The 15,807-nt window shown below is 41.0% G+C and overlaps 1 protein-coding gene across 1 annotated transcript; it reads right to left on the bottom strand.

Annotated features, from left to right (window-relative positions):
• Positions 1–275: 275 nt before the first annotated feature.
• COCH (cochlin) lies at positions 276–15,599 on the bottom strand. Its single transcript, XM_059181830.1, has 12 exons — positions 15,539–15,599; positions 15,117–15,173; positions 14,981–15,028; positions 12,873–13,029; positions 11,930–12,063; positions 11,168–11,230; positions 9,624–9,668; positions 9,370–9,517; positions 5,864–5,967; positions 4,747–4,973; positions 4,046–4,562; positions 276–1,271 (listed from the first exon to the last, which is right to left on the bottom strand). The coding sequence occupies exons 2-12, from the start codon at positions 15,148–15,150 to the stop codon at positions 1,096–1,098; spliced, it is 1,653 nt and encodes a 550-aa protein (XP_059037813.1). The 5' UTR covers positions 15,151–15,173; positions 15,539–15,599; the 3' UTR covers positions 276–1,095.
• Positions 15,600–15,807: the final 208 nt, after the last annotated feature.

Here is a 15,807-nt window from a genome sequence, read left to right as displayed (position 1 = left end):
CTGCTTCTCCCTCTGACCTTCGCCTCGCTCATGCTCTCTCTTACTGTCTCTCTCTCAAATAAATAAAGTCTTTAAAAAAAAAAACAATCTCATGCTGTTTAACTTGGTAGTGGCTGTGTATAATGCCTAGAACAGGAGACATTCAATAAACTGAATAAATGTAACAGTTTTAAGAAAAAAATTCAGAATTGGTCTTTCTGCATAAAATAGTGAATGTAGGATTTTTTACCATGTCCCAGGGATAGATACCTTGGAATAATAAAAGCAGCTTAGAATAATAGTCACTAACAGTTTTATTGCTTAAATGGTCAAACTACAATAGTTTTTCCTACAGTCCTTTTTTTAATATGTGCTTTCCCTCAATGCCAAATGTTTCTAAGTATAAATAGTAAATAAAAATTTACCAACTTGGCTTTTTTTAAAGTACATGGATGACTTTCAGCGTATAAGCCAAATATATCAATACACATATAAAATTAAGGATATAAGTAGAAAAATACCAGGCAATCCTCCTATCTCGTTCAGTGTGATATTTCCATTATATTATTAGGAAAATACACTACATAAGAAACTTCAGACCTAATTTCCTTCCATTTCATTCATAATTACAACTTTTTAGAATGTAAGTAACAAATATGGTTGATTAGTTTTAAGACAACATCTATGGGGCAAAATAACATTTGAACTGAGTTAACTCAAAGTTTCGTTTTCCTTATATATTTAATGCAGAATGATTAAAGAAGGAATGTTGCTTTTGTTCTATCATTCTTTTATTGAGCTATGGAATTTGCATTTCTATACATTTAATATGCCTTTTGGGATTCTTAAGATTTGGATGCACAGTATCTCCTCTTTCCTGAGTTTTTAAGGGTCATGATTATGAAGCCTAGGCAGAGTGTTTAACAATTCTAAATTGTCGTTAAAAGGTAGTAGCTTTAAATGAATGCTTATGTGCTTAAAACAGCTGTTGGCATTTTTAATATAGTAGTTTTGTATCTGATCCTATTATGCTATATAGTATTTTGGTATTATGAGAAAATGACTTATACATTCTGTCCTCTTACACTTTTTCTTTCAGTTGTCAAAATGTCACCATTATTGCTGGGATTCCAAGAAATCTCTACAAATGCCTCTGATAACATCAGAAACAATTGGTTCTAATCCTGTGAACTCTCTTGTGAAGAAAGCATGTGACTCCTTTGGTTTAGAGGCCATATCTTTCAGGTCATCCAAAGGTGCCCAAGCCACACCAACAGAGAAGATGGTGATACCTACAATGAAAATATTTTTAAGTGAATTAAAGCCAAGTTCCAGCTTATATATAAAATCAGATGTAAATATTTTTTCGTGAGTTAGTAAATAGTTGTAGCGAAAACTCTCCAGTAATGTCTGAAGAACTAAATCTCCTTCACCAAATGGTTAGGTAGGTTTTAATGTCATTATAATGAGAATGACTAAACAGTTGAACCAAAACAAGAAGCTCGGGGCGCCTGGGTGGCTCAGTGGGTTAGGCCGCTGCCTTCGGCTCAGGTCATGATCTCAGGGTCCTGGGATCGAGTCCCGCATCGGGCTCTCTGCTCAGCAGGGAGCCTGCTTCCCTCTCTCTCTCTCTGCCTGCCTCTCCGTCTACTTGTGATTTCTCTCTGTCAAATAAATAAAAAAAAAATCTTAAAAAAAAAAAAAACAAAAAACAAAAAAAAAACAAGAAGCTCTGCCATCAGTATAAATTAGTACATTAACAGATAAATCACATGATCACTGACAAATATTTGGTAAGCTGATATCCTAAAAAAAAAAACCACTAAGACACTTAATGAAATGAAAAACTTCCTGAGATTAGCATGAGAATGGGCTGCTTGTCATCATCTCTCCAATTAATACTTTTACTGGAGTCCAAGCCAATGTGACAGCATAAATGACACAAAATTTGGGATATATAAATGGAAGTTTTCTAAGGTTTTCTAAGGCTGTTGCATTGCCAGGGATGGCGACTCTGTGAATATGAATATTGAAAATTTTCTTGCATTTTGATGTGTATGTTACATTGGCAAACTGACCAGTAGTCAGAAATTTGACCAAAGCACAGATCTGGTGATAAAAACAGCCAAAAGAGCAAGGTCTGGGAACTGGAATATTTTCTTCTAGTTAGGCATTGAGGCATAACCTCTGCATTCCCTTGTACTACTAGAAGGCTTTTACTCTGACCACATTTTGCTAGGGTGATTACTACATTAGTTTGATTCACCAGAATCCCAAGTACAGTATTTGTTCACCATCTTTCTTCTGGGTGAAATTCCCTATCATGTTCTGAGAGTTTTTGAAAAATTTGCTCTTCTAAGACTTATCCCCCTTCTAGTATTCAGTACCAAGAGTTGTCAATACTTAACATACAAATAGATCAGGTTTAGTATATGTAAAAGCTCCTTGAAACTATTTACTACCCCTGGCTAATACTCCTCTGGCAAAGAAAAAAAAAAGAAAAAAAGTAAAACAAAATTCTCCCCTCAGGTTTCCTCACTTGTAGATTAAATTCAAGCTCAAATTGGTTAGTTTGGACACAATGTATAATTACAGCTTGAAAAAAAAAAAGTTATGACCTAGCCCTGAAGGTCTACCCTGCATTCCGGGTTTTGTTAACTTTGTAACGTTGACTTCACTATCCCTAAAGGATAATTTTCATGAAAATGGTTTGGCCCAACCTCCTGATGTTCAACTAATTACATAGGGAAAATATATTTCAATTAATCCAGTTCACTTAATTTCGCCTGAATCCAAGCCTATTAACTATAAGTTATTTCAGTAAGCTACATTTTTAAACATTTATGAGAGAGAGTGCACGCGTGCACATGCGCAAGTCGGGAGAAGGACAGAGGGAGAGAAACCTTCAAGCAGACTCCCCATGGAGTGCCAAGCCCCATGTGGGGCTTGATCTCACAACGTGAGATCATGACCTGACACGAAAGCAGGAGTTGCAAGCTCAGTAGACTGAGCCACCCAGGTGCCCCTGTAAGCTACGTTTTTAAAGAGTATGATAGCAAACATGACTTTTGATCTGGGTTAGATGTATAATGTACATGATGTATAAAATAAACCAGATATATAAAAATAAACCAATGTATAGGTTAAATTCCATGGATCAGTTCCCTACCCACTAAAAAACAGTATCCCATCAATATATAAGTACATTAATGTGCTAATATATCAAAGGAAAAAGATTAATTTATTAGAAGTTAAAAAGGGAAAAAGATGTATGTAAGACTATAGAAAAATGCAAGGCTGCTAATTCCCCTCTCTCAAGTTAGCGTTTTTGTTTTTTAAGTATTATTGGACTGCAATCACTCAGTTTTATCCCAGGAAAGGAGATGCCAGCGTTTTGTTGCCCTATTTGATCTCAGCAACACATTATGCTAATGTTTTCAGGAATGAGGGGCCTTTGCCAAGTAATATTAAGGTTGGGGTTAAGGGAGAAAGAAGGCCTTTTCATACCCTTTTACAACAACAGAGTGTGTTTTTATTATCTCAAGAAGAAAAAGACACTATAAAGGAAGTTTAGATGGAATAGAATTAAAGTCTACTGCTGACCTTATCTTAGAAAACTCAGGCCAGACTCAAAACTATTAAAAAAAAAAAAAAAAGATAAAACATCAAATGGATTCATGGTAAATTATAAACGGTGATTTTGCAGGCATATATTCCAAGTTTGAGCCAAACAGCGCCTGTAACATGTTTCCTTGACATGGTTCTCCTGGGCATTCTCCCAAACAATACAGAGCTTAGGAGTATGGACTCAGCCCACTGCCTGGGTTTGAATACTGGCCTCACCACTTGCTAGCTGTGTGGTTTCGAGGGAATTTGTTTCCTTATCCGTAGAATGAGATTCATCTGGCTGGTTTGACAGTTAAATCAGTTAATACTGGGTAAAGCTCTTAGAACAGTGACTGCCATAATGTAGGTGTTTGTTCTATAAAATAAATGGTTAAGTTTATATTTACAAAATTCACTGAATGCCTCAGGTCCCCACCCAGAAGAAGGACAAGAACCTTACCTGAATCGTGTGCAGCAGCAGCAGGGCCTCGAACATCATCATAGGACTGGCCGTCTGTGACAATTACCAGGAAGTTCTTGTTGGGGTTGTCCCTCACAGGACCAAACACATTCCTAACAGTGAAGGAGATGGCTTCACCTGTAGCTGTCCCACCACTCATGTAGCGAATGTTTCTGATAACAGCTAGGATATTCTCTTTGGTGCTATAATCAGTGAAACTGAACTCTGTGCGCTGATCGTATGTGAACTGTACAGCAGCTATTTTGGCACCAATGTCTGAGATTTCAAAAGTCTTGGCTATGTTGGAAACAAACTCAAGCATGAGGCGAAAATTACTGTCTCCAACACTGCTGGAGCCATCAATTAGAAAGGCAATGTTCACCGAGTTGTAACAGGTCTTGCTGCACATCATTTGCTCATGAGTGCAGAGCTTCTGTACCAGAGGCTTTACATATTTCGTGGTGCCAAACCAGTTAGGCATGTGGTAAGAGAAGAAGCCATTATTCCGACAGACAGCCTAAACGAGGGAGACATAAAAGGGATCCAAAGTTGTTTCTTAAAAATTATGGAAACATTAAAACAGTTGTAAAAAACATTGTCTTGACCATTCAAAGTGAATTCAGATAAGGGCCAGTTGGCACTGTGGCTCGAGGCCCAAAATTAAATCATGACCATAACAGAAGACACCCTCACCTCCGTACCTTGTCAACAAATGCCACATCCTGAACCATGCCCAGTTCTTCAGGGATAGGCTTGGCCACAGAAACTATAAATACATTGACACCGAACTCTCTGGCCACGATGCCTGCTTCCTCAATGTCATCAGAAGGCCAGCCATCGATAAATACCACCACCACTTTGGGGATCCCTTTTCTTACTCCAGTGTCTGCTGTGAAGAATTTCTGGGCGGTATGCTTCAGGGCTTTTCCTAGGTTTGAAAAAGAAGCAGACTGGAGCAGCACCACTGCTCAAATGACATTTCTGTTTCCCTGTACCAACTTGATGCCACCAAAGCTCAAGATTTTAACTTACATACAACTTGTCTATAATCTATAATAGATGGGAAAGTTTAATCATCCATGGGGCTTATTTACTTTGTCTTCACAACCCACGTTACTTCCCCCATCACCTCCCAAAGCCTGTTTCCTTACTGTACACCGGTCAGAAACAAAACTGACTCACTCCTATAATTCTGCTGTCTAGCCCCTTACTGACTAGTACCACTAAAGACTGAGAACAAGAAATATTCCTTCAAAGTGTCTGTAGTGCTACTCCAGTTCTTTCTGCCCCATCTCCACTTGTTAAATCATCTGCTGATCTTTGCTTCTTTTTAACACACTGAAAAGTGGCTAACTGTCCTATCCAATATAAGAATAATAAAGCACAAAAGTTTTGTGTTTTATTTACTTATTTTTAAAATTCATTTGACAGAGAGAGAGAGAGAGATCACAAGTAGGTAGTGAGGCAAGCAGAGAGAGAGGGGGAAGTAGGGTCCCTGCAGAGCAGAGAGCCGAATGTGGGGCTCGATCCCAGGACCCTGGGATTTTGACCTGAGCTAAAGGCTGAGGCTTTAACCCACTGAGCCACCCAGGGGCTCCTCTCTTTTGCGTTTTAAACAAGCAATATTACTTAGTCCTTTGGCATATTTTCCACTACAAATTGAGTATCTTAGATGATCAAGTACAAACCTAGCCAAGATTTCAGTGTCAGGAGGAAAAGTCTCACATCTGCTTCTATAAAACAGCCTAAAACTGTTTTAATGTCCAACCACTCATAACCCTCTCTTGTGTTGCATCCCAGGTGCCAAAGTCTACTTACCTGTATTGGAATTACCCCCTCTGAAACCTACTTCCTTTATGGCAAACAAAACATCTTTGGCTGATGTAAAGTTTTTCAAGTAAAATTCTATTTTGGGATGTTCACTAAGGGGAAAAAATGAAAAAAAAAAAAAAAAGTTACCTAGGGAGAACTGGGAAGGTAAAACAAGCAATATTATATACCTTAAAAAAGGTCTTTAATTGGACAATGCCTAAGTTTCTTGCTCAATCCCATAGTACATAGTCAGTTAAGGAATTGCATCCTTACTTGACTTTTAAGGCATCTTGCAGAATAGTAACAAAAACCATTGCTACCTTGAGGGTTTATTTTATTCTGGGTAATATGCTATATACATGTAACATGTATCAGCTGATTTCATCATAACTCTACAAGATCGAAACGATTATCCCTATTATATAAATGATGAAACTGAGGCTCAGAACATTTAGGTAACTTGCCCAACAAAACACAGCTGCACTTGAAATTCAGGTTTGTCTGGCACCAGAGTTCATGCCTAACCTATATAGTGCCCCTGAAACCAGGCCTGGCTCAGAGCACTGACTTAATGGAAATCTGCAGAGTTGGGTAGCACAGAGTTGGAAGGTGGCTGGGTGTGAGGTTAGGTCTGTTCCAGTGGGAGACCCTGGAAGCACTTAACAGAGTGGGTCTATTAAATACTCCAGTTTTTGGTCAGAAGAGGCAATTTCAAGGACACTGGGACCAACATTTTAAAAATGAGAAGGTATAAGAAAAAAAATGTGAAGTATTACAATATGGAATTTTTGTTATAATAAATGATATTGACATTACCAATCTTAATGTATATTATAGGATTTTGGATTTTCCATATTTAATAGTAGATGGATTTCAGCTCACTTTTTTTTTTTTTTTTAAAGATTTTATTTACTTATTTGACAGAGAGAGATCACAAGTAGGCAGAGAGGCAGGCAGAGAGAGAGAGGAGGAAACAGGCTCCCTGCCAAGCAGAGAGCCTGATGTGGGACTTCATCCCACAACTCTGAGATCATGACCTGAGCCGAAGGCAAAGGCTTAACCCACTGAGCCACAGGCGCTCCAGCTCATTTTTTTCTGCTTTTTTTCCCCCATTTTTTCAGCTCACTTTTTACCACTACTCTGTGTTCATTAGAGACCCTGGTGAATAAAAACAGTTAAAAGCACCATTTTTTGTGTTTAGTTTTTGGGTAAGTCAGTAAGTATAAAATTTTAAGATCTTAGTATTATCAATCGTCATTAAGTCAAGAGTTTTGAGACATAAATATAGCACTGGTCGTATTTCTGTATATCTGGTGAAATGCTGGGTCACAAAATCAGGTATTATGGGTTGATAACATTTTCATTTTAATGGTCACTTTTCAAATATCCAAATTGTGATTTATGAGATTTAGTCTTGTTTTTGCATCCTTAATGATATATTCTGTTATTTTGCTTAAATATAAACTCTTCACATGGTTTATTCTGATGTTCTTCCTAAAGTAGAAAAACTATAGCCAAGGAGTTTACAGAGAAGCTAATTCTTTGTTTGAGTCTAAAGACAGTGTAGCTTTCATCTTGAAGAAGATTTGGATAGAAATCGCAAAAAAAAAAAAAAAAAAAATTTAAGAAGAAAAGTACTGAGGGGAATTTGCCCCCTGTGATGTTAAAGGGGTACAGTAAAGCTATAGTAATCAAAGCAAAGTGGAAAAGATGTGGAATTAGCTTATAGATCAAAGAAACTGACTTGCCTAAATTTGTATATAAAATTGATATTTCAAATCAATGGAATAAGAAGCTCATTTGCTTAAAGGCGTGGGACAAATGGTTAAATTATGTAGAAAACAAAGTTAAATTCTCAACTTATCAACCTATCTAAATTAAGAACCAGTTGTAAAAAAAAAAATAACGTAAGAATGAAATAGAATATATTATTTGTAGTACTGGTGCTACCTTCTTACCCACTACTGATGATGGTTTAAACTGGATCAACTTTCTAGAAAGCAACTGAACTTTGTATCAGAAGCCTTAAAAATGTCAGAACTCTTTAACCCAATTTCACTTTCAGGAATCTAGTCTACTGAAGTAATCAAGGATGGCACAGGATGACATAAGGATGTTAATGATAATGTAATGTGTAACAGTGAAAATGGTTAAACAAATAATTATGCAAAGGAACACTACAGAACTTCTTTTTCCTTTTGAGAGTGAGTGTGTAAGTCGGGGTAGGTGAATGGAGGAGGGGGTAGAGGGAGAGAATCTTAACCAGACTCCACAGCCAGCATAGAGCCCACAAAGGGCTAGATCTCATAATCCTGAGATCATGACCTGAGCCAAAATTGAGTATCAGATGGTTAACCAATTGAGCCACCCAGGCATCCCAAAACATTTTTTGAAGAGTAATTGTGATCTGGTAAAATGCTTAAAATATTAAGGGATGAAAAAACAGGACATAAGACATTTTTATAGTTGGAGCTTTTGAAAAAGCAACATGCACATGTAGGAGGGGTGGGGGGGGTAGGCAAAATGGGTGAAGAAGAGTGGGAGTTGCAGGCTTCCAGTTATGAAATGAGTAAGTCAGGAGAATAAAAGCTACAGCACAAGGAATGTAGTCAGTGGCATTTTAATAGCATCCTATGGAGACAGTAAAGCTATAGTAAGCTATAGTAAGCACAGTGTAACATAAAAGATGTTGAATCACTATGTTGCACACCTGAAACTAATGTTAACATTGTGTGTCAACTATACTTCAGCTATACACACATGCGCATGAGCGTATAAACAAATTTTCTTAAAATACTGAAAGGTGGGTGCCTGGGTGGCTCACTCAGTTCAACGTTTGCCTTTGGCTTAGGTCATGGTTCCTGGGATGGATCTCTGCTCAGTGGAGAATCGGCTTCTCCTTCTCCCTCTGCCATCCCCTCAGCTCACGTTCTTTCTAATAAGTAAAATCTTAAAAAAAAAAAAAAAAAAAAAAGGATACAAAACATTTTATGGTGATTATCTCTGAGGGGCATACTTGGGAAACTGGTTTTCTTGGTACTTTATATGTTTTTGAAGCTTTCTATAGTGACCATATTATAATCCTAAAAGCCATAGATCTTATTTTTAAATGAGCAAAACTAAAAAGATGGAGTTCAGATCTCCAAGGAACTATGGAAAGTGTTTAAAAGAATGACAGAGTAGGGAGGAAGAATAAACCTTTCACTTTTTCCTTCAGCAAAGAGGAACTGGGAATTGAGCAGAACATACGTGCAGACGTAATTTGTATGAGCAACAAAACCCTTTAGTTTACCTTCTGGTCCTCAAATAGAATATTATTCTCAATCATTTTATTCCAAAAAGAAAGCACTTAGACCTACCTAGTCTGCTTAGCAGTCCTAAATCCTGTATTTACAGTTTGGAAATCAGATTGTCTACAACTCAATATGTTTACATTGAACCAAAAATGCATGTATCCATTAGAAGGATTCATCTTTTATCATCAAATCTCCACATTTTAACAAGATTGGTACCTGGCTTGAACAAGGCCCACGTGTGGTCCCTCTGTTCCAATTCCCAACATTAGAGCCACTTTGCCAACAAAATTCTTCTGTAGATTAAATCGGCGCTGCCCAATATTAAAACTTCCATCAATCAGAAATGCAATGTCTGCTTTACAGTCTGTGAATACCCAAACAAGTCTTTCTGTTAGCAGTTTCAAGAGGAGGGGTGGAGGGAGAGAGGGACAGTGAATGTGACTTTCCCAAACGAATATCTGGACTCTTACCTTTATTGCCAGTTTTCTTCTCAGGTGTTTTTTTCAGTCGTTTCCCTGAAACAAAGGAAGCACTTGGCATTAGTAAAAGGAAGACATTTTCATAGCAAGAAGCCCACATGGGGTAAAGCACCTAACAAGAAGTGTCCATATTAAAAATACTTGTTTTTAAAAAATAAATTTCCTTTAAAAATTAATCTTCTCATGGTTTTCTGGACTGGGAAAACAATGCCCCGGCAAAGAAACAAGTCAGAACTGTTGCAGGCCTATATATTTAATACGCTGCCAATTCAGGAATTGGTCTCTCAAACCTACAGTGGAGGCAGGACTGGAAACTCAAGAGCTAGATTCTAATGTTCTTAATTTCTTCGATTTTAGAACTGCCACAGTCTTGGGGTGTCTGGGTTGCTCAGTCAGTTAAGCATCTGCCTTTGGCTCGGGTCATGATCTTGGGGTCTTAGGATCGAGTCCCACCTCAGGTTCCCTGCTAAGTGGGGAACCTACTTCTCCCTCTGCCTCTCCCCCAACTGTGCACTCTCTCTCTTTCTCAAATAAATAAAACCTTCCAAAAAAAAAAAAAATCAAAAAACAAAAAACTGCCAAAGTCTGAAGAAATGATATCCCTGGCTGTTTGTTAAAAATTGGACCTACACTAATTCCTTTTTGCATGTGCCAAATGAAACTAGGAAGTTCATAGTACTTTTACTTTGTCTGGTTTCTAGGCATGGGTTTATCAAATCAGAAATAGTAGGAGTGGGGTGCCTGGGTGGCTCAGTGGGTTAAGCCGCTGCCTTCAGCTCAGGTCATGATCTCAGGGTCCTGGGATCGAGCCCTGCATTGGGCTCTCTGCTCAGCAGGGAGCCTGCTTCCCTCTCTCTCTCTCTCTCTGCCTCTTCATCTACTTGTGATTTCTCTCTGTCAAATAAATAAATAAAATATTAAAAAAAAAAAAAAAGAAATAGTAGGACTTCAAGAGAACATTTGGTAGCAGACTTTGTAATTGAAAATAGAAGGATAGGAATTTAAAATATCAAATTAAATGTTTCTTTATGTAACATACCAGTAAACACATTTTTAAAAAAAATTTTTAAAGGTTTATCGATTTGAGGGCACCTGGGTGGATCTGTCAGTTATACATCTGCCTTTGGCTCAGTTCATGATCTCGGGGTTCTGGGAATGAGCCCTGTGCTGAGCTCTCTGCTCAGGAGGGGGAAACTCTGCTACTATCCCTGCTCATGCCCTCTCTCTTTCAAATAAATAATTTTTTTTTTTTTTTTAATTTTAAGGTTTGAGAAAGAGAGTGATCATGAGCAGGGGGAGAGGGAGAGGGAGAGGGAGAAGCAGATTCCCTGCTGAGCACAAAGCCCACTGTGGGGCTTAGTCCCAGGACCCTGAGCTTATAACCAGAGCCGAGGTCAGAAGCTTAACCGACTGAGCTAAGCAGGCGCCCCTGTTTTGTGTTTAGTATCATTTTCCTTTAAAAGGAAAGCTACACATTTATTTTGAATTTCCAAATGCTGTGTCAGGCGACTAGGAGATAGCTTCATATTTCATACCTGTAGGTGGACGTGCTGTGGACACTGCTTGTCCTGTGGCTTCCTGGGTACCACTTTTTCCTTCTGTTAAAATAAAGAGAAGACTATTTTTTCCCCTTCCTTCTTTACCACCAAAGCATAATGGATCTAATTTAGGGGCCTACAGGGTGATATATGTAATTGAGTGATGGCAATTGTATGAGTACTTGTTTCATGCTAGTTTGACCAAAATGGGTTTTTAGCTATTAAATCATATTTTAAAAGAATCACCAAAAATGAATTCATATTCATTTTCACTCACTAGTGTTTTTATCTAGTGTTACTTGGTAAATGTCAGGGCATTCTGATTGTAGACGATGCAAGTTTCTTTTTCTTCTTTCCCTCTCTCTCTTTTTTCAAAAATAGGGTCTATACCCAGTATGGAGCCCAACATGGGGCTTGAACTTAAGACCCTAAGGTAAGGACCCTGAGGTCAGGACCCAAGCTGAAGTCAAGAGTCAGATGCTTAACTGACTGAGCCACCCAGACACTACAGACAATGCAAGCTTCTAACTGCAGTCTTCTAACAGCAAGATTATTCTTCCCCCATTCAGCCAGGTTTAGCTTGAGTGGGTCTTTGCGTGTCCAGTCCCCTGACTCTAACCCATTGCTGACTCCTCCAAGTCTTGATTGCAGGTTTTTCCATCAGAGTCAAAGAGATTGGATAAAGAAAAGCAGAAAACTTTTTTTGGGGGGTGTGAAGCAATATTTGTACAAAAGTAAGAATAATGTAATTGTACCTACTTGTCACTGTGAAAGAAGCAGACCATCTGGAAAGTGTTTGAGACTGAATGCCATTGGCAGCTACTGAGGAATAGTTTTCTCGACCTGGTAGGCTATATATTCGCACAGGTCCCCCTGAGTTGCTGATGACTCCCCTGTAACACAGAAAAGCAGCTGATATTCTACCCACACTTTTTTAGGGGTATCTGGCTGACTTCTAGTGCCATGTTACATCTATTGTTCTGATTAATCAAGAAAATAGTTCATGGGTAAGGATGCTGCCAGTCTTTTGAAAAACTTGCTGACACAGGTATAAAATAGGCCTGGGATAAATAGTTTTGTGCTGTCATACTTCTTAAATGTTGACAGGAACATACCTGTGGGATCCCATTCCCTACAGCTCAGAGATTCAGAGTTAACAGAACCAAACAATTTTCTTAGTTTTCTAAGGTACTTTATATGTCCTTGGACTTCATTAAAAAAAAAAAAAAAAAAGTCTTGCAGGATAGCAGAGTGGGTGGTGATTATGGGCTCTGGAGGCAGCCTGGGCTTTCAGTTCTAGTTTGGGCACTTTCTAACAGTGGCAAGATGGTTGGAAACTCTGCATTCAGTTTCCTCATCTATAAATGGAATGAAATTGTATCTACTCTTACAGTTGTAGATGTCATGGAAATTAAAACAATGTCTAGCACATAGCAAAAATTCACTAATATATTACATGATTAGGCATGCTCTAAAATCATAGGGATCTAGCTATCAAGAAATAATACAATTTGCCTTTAGTCAGAAAGCTTCCTTTGTGTAGCTGGTGCTTCAAGGATATTCATGAAAACCTTCAAAATGTACCCATCTTCTGTGGTCAATATTGACACCAAAAGAAAGAAGGTGGGGGTGTCCATTTGGCTAAAGAAGGAAAGGATGTTATCACACTTGGATTCCTCTTCCCTTGCATGTGTCAGCTTACCTGTGGACAGCTGCACCACATATGCTTGATACAGATGCATACACTATGTTCCCAAACACGGAGAATTCCTCAGGAGCGCAGCCCCCTGGGCAAAGGACATCTGCTTTCTCTTTCCTGATGTCCAGGCCTCGGGTAAAGCATGTGATAGCAATGGGAACTGAAAAAAAAAAAAAAAAAAAAGGAGGGAATATGATGACATTATTAATTCATTCTAGAAAAAAAAAATCTCAATTACAATGATAACTATGGACACAGTTACCTGAGGTAAAGATATTAAATCTGGGCTGAGCCTTGAGGAACATTTTCTGTCTTTCTTTCTTTTTTTTAAGTAGCCTCCACACCCAGCGTGCAGCCCAGTGTAGGGCCTGAACTCACAATCCTGAGGTAAAGCCCTGAGCTGAGATCAAGAGTCTCACCCTTAACAAGCTAAACCACCCAGGCACCCCAATGAGAAGCATTTTCATAGACACATGCACAAACCTCTCTAGGTCCCATCCTTTGCTTCAAGGATCAGTCATACCAGTTTTTCTCCAAATGCAGTGCCTTAAAATTGTATCTTAATTTAAGGAAGCCAGTAAATGTTTCCCTTCACAGAATGTAATTTAGCTTAGTCACTCATATTACAGATGCAGAAATTAAAGTGATGGGGTTAATTTGCCCTAGGTCACACTGCCCAACTCTTGCAGGACAGGAAACAGGGAATTTAGTCTCTATGAAATGAAGCATTTTTATCTGAATGGAACCTGCTTATTCCTGCTCCAAATCAGTCCCAAGAGATTTATCAGGCAGTGAATGCCTTTTTAGAAAACAGCATTAATACTCTCAATTTTTACATACCAACCTAAACTAATAAGGAATTGAAATTCTTCAACAAAAGACATTAGGTAGACAGTTCTTACTACAAAAGACATTAGGTAGACATTGGCAGCATGTAACAATGTAAGATAGTATGTTAACTCATCAATTTACTACAAATATTGAGACTAATGTTATTAAATTCTGTTCTTCAAACATAAGAAAGTGTGGTTATCCAAAACTTTTTGAAACAGATGTTAATTTAAAAAACAAAAAAGCACATTCTTTTTTCAAGACAGGGTAATACTGTCCATTTGAGTAGCCTGCCTCTGCCAACGACCCTTTTCTACAAGCTGTGTTGAGCTGCACCCTCAACTGTACTTGTCTTTGGAAGGGAAGGCAGAATGCCAGATACAGTGCTGATTCCTCAGCTCTGAAACACTCTAGATTGCTGGGGAAGTTAAAATCTTTACCAAAAACAGTAGAATCATACCCGTGAGTCTTATACGTGTGATCAAACAGCCTTAACCCTTCCTCTCACTTTCCATGTCATCAGAGGCTCTGCCTTTAGCTGCTTGAACGAGGGAGGGTGGGGATGGGGGTGGGTGGCGGGAGGGGGTGCTGAAAACAGCCCAGTGCAATGCTTACTCTCATTTCTCCTTTCAAGGAGAACAGGATAGATTTAGTAAAAGAGTTTGCCTTTTATATTATAGAAAACACACACGCCCATACTCAGACTTTTACATGTGGAACAAACGGTTTTTAGACCTCTCCGATATGAAACGGGCCTACAAACAGGGGTTACTCCTAGAAACCAGGGGTTCCAGCAAGGTGGGACAAGGATGTAAGCATCTCTCTCTGTCTCTGTCAGCTCTGACAGTGTGAAGTTGGGTCTGGGAGCCTTCTCCCTGTCCTCAAACGCCAGGGACAACCTTAAACTAGGTGCCCCTCGGTGGGACTCAACGAATACTCCCCTGCCTTGACCTTTCCATGCCGACGCTCGGCTTGCCAGGTGCCTCCCGCGGTGTGAGTGTGGGTTCGGGGACGTTTGCTTCTCCGCGCCTTGGGAAGAGCGTCCCCATCGACACCAGGGGCCCCCTCGCGTGGGAGAAATGGGTAAGCCGGGGCAGATCCGCTGTGGGTAGGTATGTGTGTGCGCCAGGCAGCCGCTGCAACCTTGGCGCCCTCCAGCTTTGGTCCCTGGGGCCAAGGTCTAGGAGCTCGGACTGAGCGCGCTTCTACCTGCCGGCCCCCAACCCCTCCCACCGCCTGGACCGAGCCCTGCTTCCCCGACAGGGGAACCCGCAACTCACCCGCTCCCTCGCTGCCCGCAGGCTCCGGCAGCAGCAGCAGACATACACCTGCGAAGAAAGGACAGCGCGAGGGCTGGCTCCAGCCTCCACCCCGCTTGGTGCGACGGGAAGGAGGTGGGGAGGGGCGCGTACCCACCGAGGCAGAGAACGGGGATCCAGGCTGCAGACATGGTAGTCGAGGGGCTGCTCGGACCTGGGAGACAGGGAGAATGCGAGGGAGGCTCCCGGGAACGGAAGCCCCCCACTTCCCCACCACGCTACGCCCGCCACCCCTTTGGAGATCTCGCACCCCTCGGAAACCCAGGGGCGGTGGAGGGGAGGGAGTGACCTAAGAGGCCGCTGTCCCGGAGCTAGCGCCTCTCTATCTGGAGGCGACGCTCTGGCTGCAAATCGAGCCAAACCCTGCATGGATGTGCAATCCCGGCCGGGCAGAGGGGGTGCGATATCAAGACAGAAAGAAGCTGGGAACGACAAAGGAGAGAGACTCGGACAGGCGGGGGTCAGGGACCCGCACGCCCGCCGCCCGCCGCCCGCAGCCCGACGCCCAGGGCTCCGCACCTGAGTCGGAACCGCCCGGCTGCGCCTGAGTGCGGAAAGCGCGGCTCGCTTCGCCGCTATAAAGGCCTGGCCGCGCGCATGAGCACTGTGCGGGGGGCGCGCGAGGAGGGGGCTGGGAGCCTGTCCCGCGGGGCTGGGCGGTGGCCGTCCAGCTCCGCCCTCGCCCGCTGGCGGTCTCGGGTTGAGTCCCGCGCCGAGGCGCCTCCCCCCCGCAGCGCGGACCTCGGCCACCTGGACGCCGCGTCCGTCCCTGGGGGAGGCGCGAAGGC

Source organism: Mustela lutreola, chromosome 7, assembly GCF_030435805.1.
Source record: "Mustela lutreola isolate mMusLut2 chromosome 7, mMusLut2.pri, whole genome shotgun sequence".
Classification (NCBI taxonomy): Eukaryota; Metazoa; Chordata; class Mammalia; order Carnivora; family Mustelidae; genus Mustela; species Mustela lutreola.
This window is presented reverse-complemented; position numbering and strand designations above follow the sequence as displayed.

What these genes read in the sequence shown, in the direction of transcription:
- COCH (XM_059181830.1), bottom strand. Translation starts at nt 15,150, where the DNA reads ATGTCTGCAGCCTGGATCCCCGTTCTCTGCCTCG. An exon ending in TGCTTCTTTCACAGTGACAA is followed by an intron (nt 11,231 to 11,929) that starts GTAGGTACAATT and finishes TTATTTTAACAG; the next exon opens with AAGGAAAAAGTGGTACCCAG. An exon ending in CACAGCACGTCCACCTACAG is followed by an intron (nt 9,669 to 11,167) that starts GTATGAAATATG and finishes CCTTTGTTTCAG; the next exon opens with GGAAACGACTGAAAAAAACA.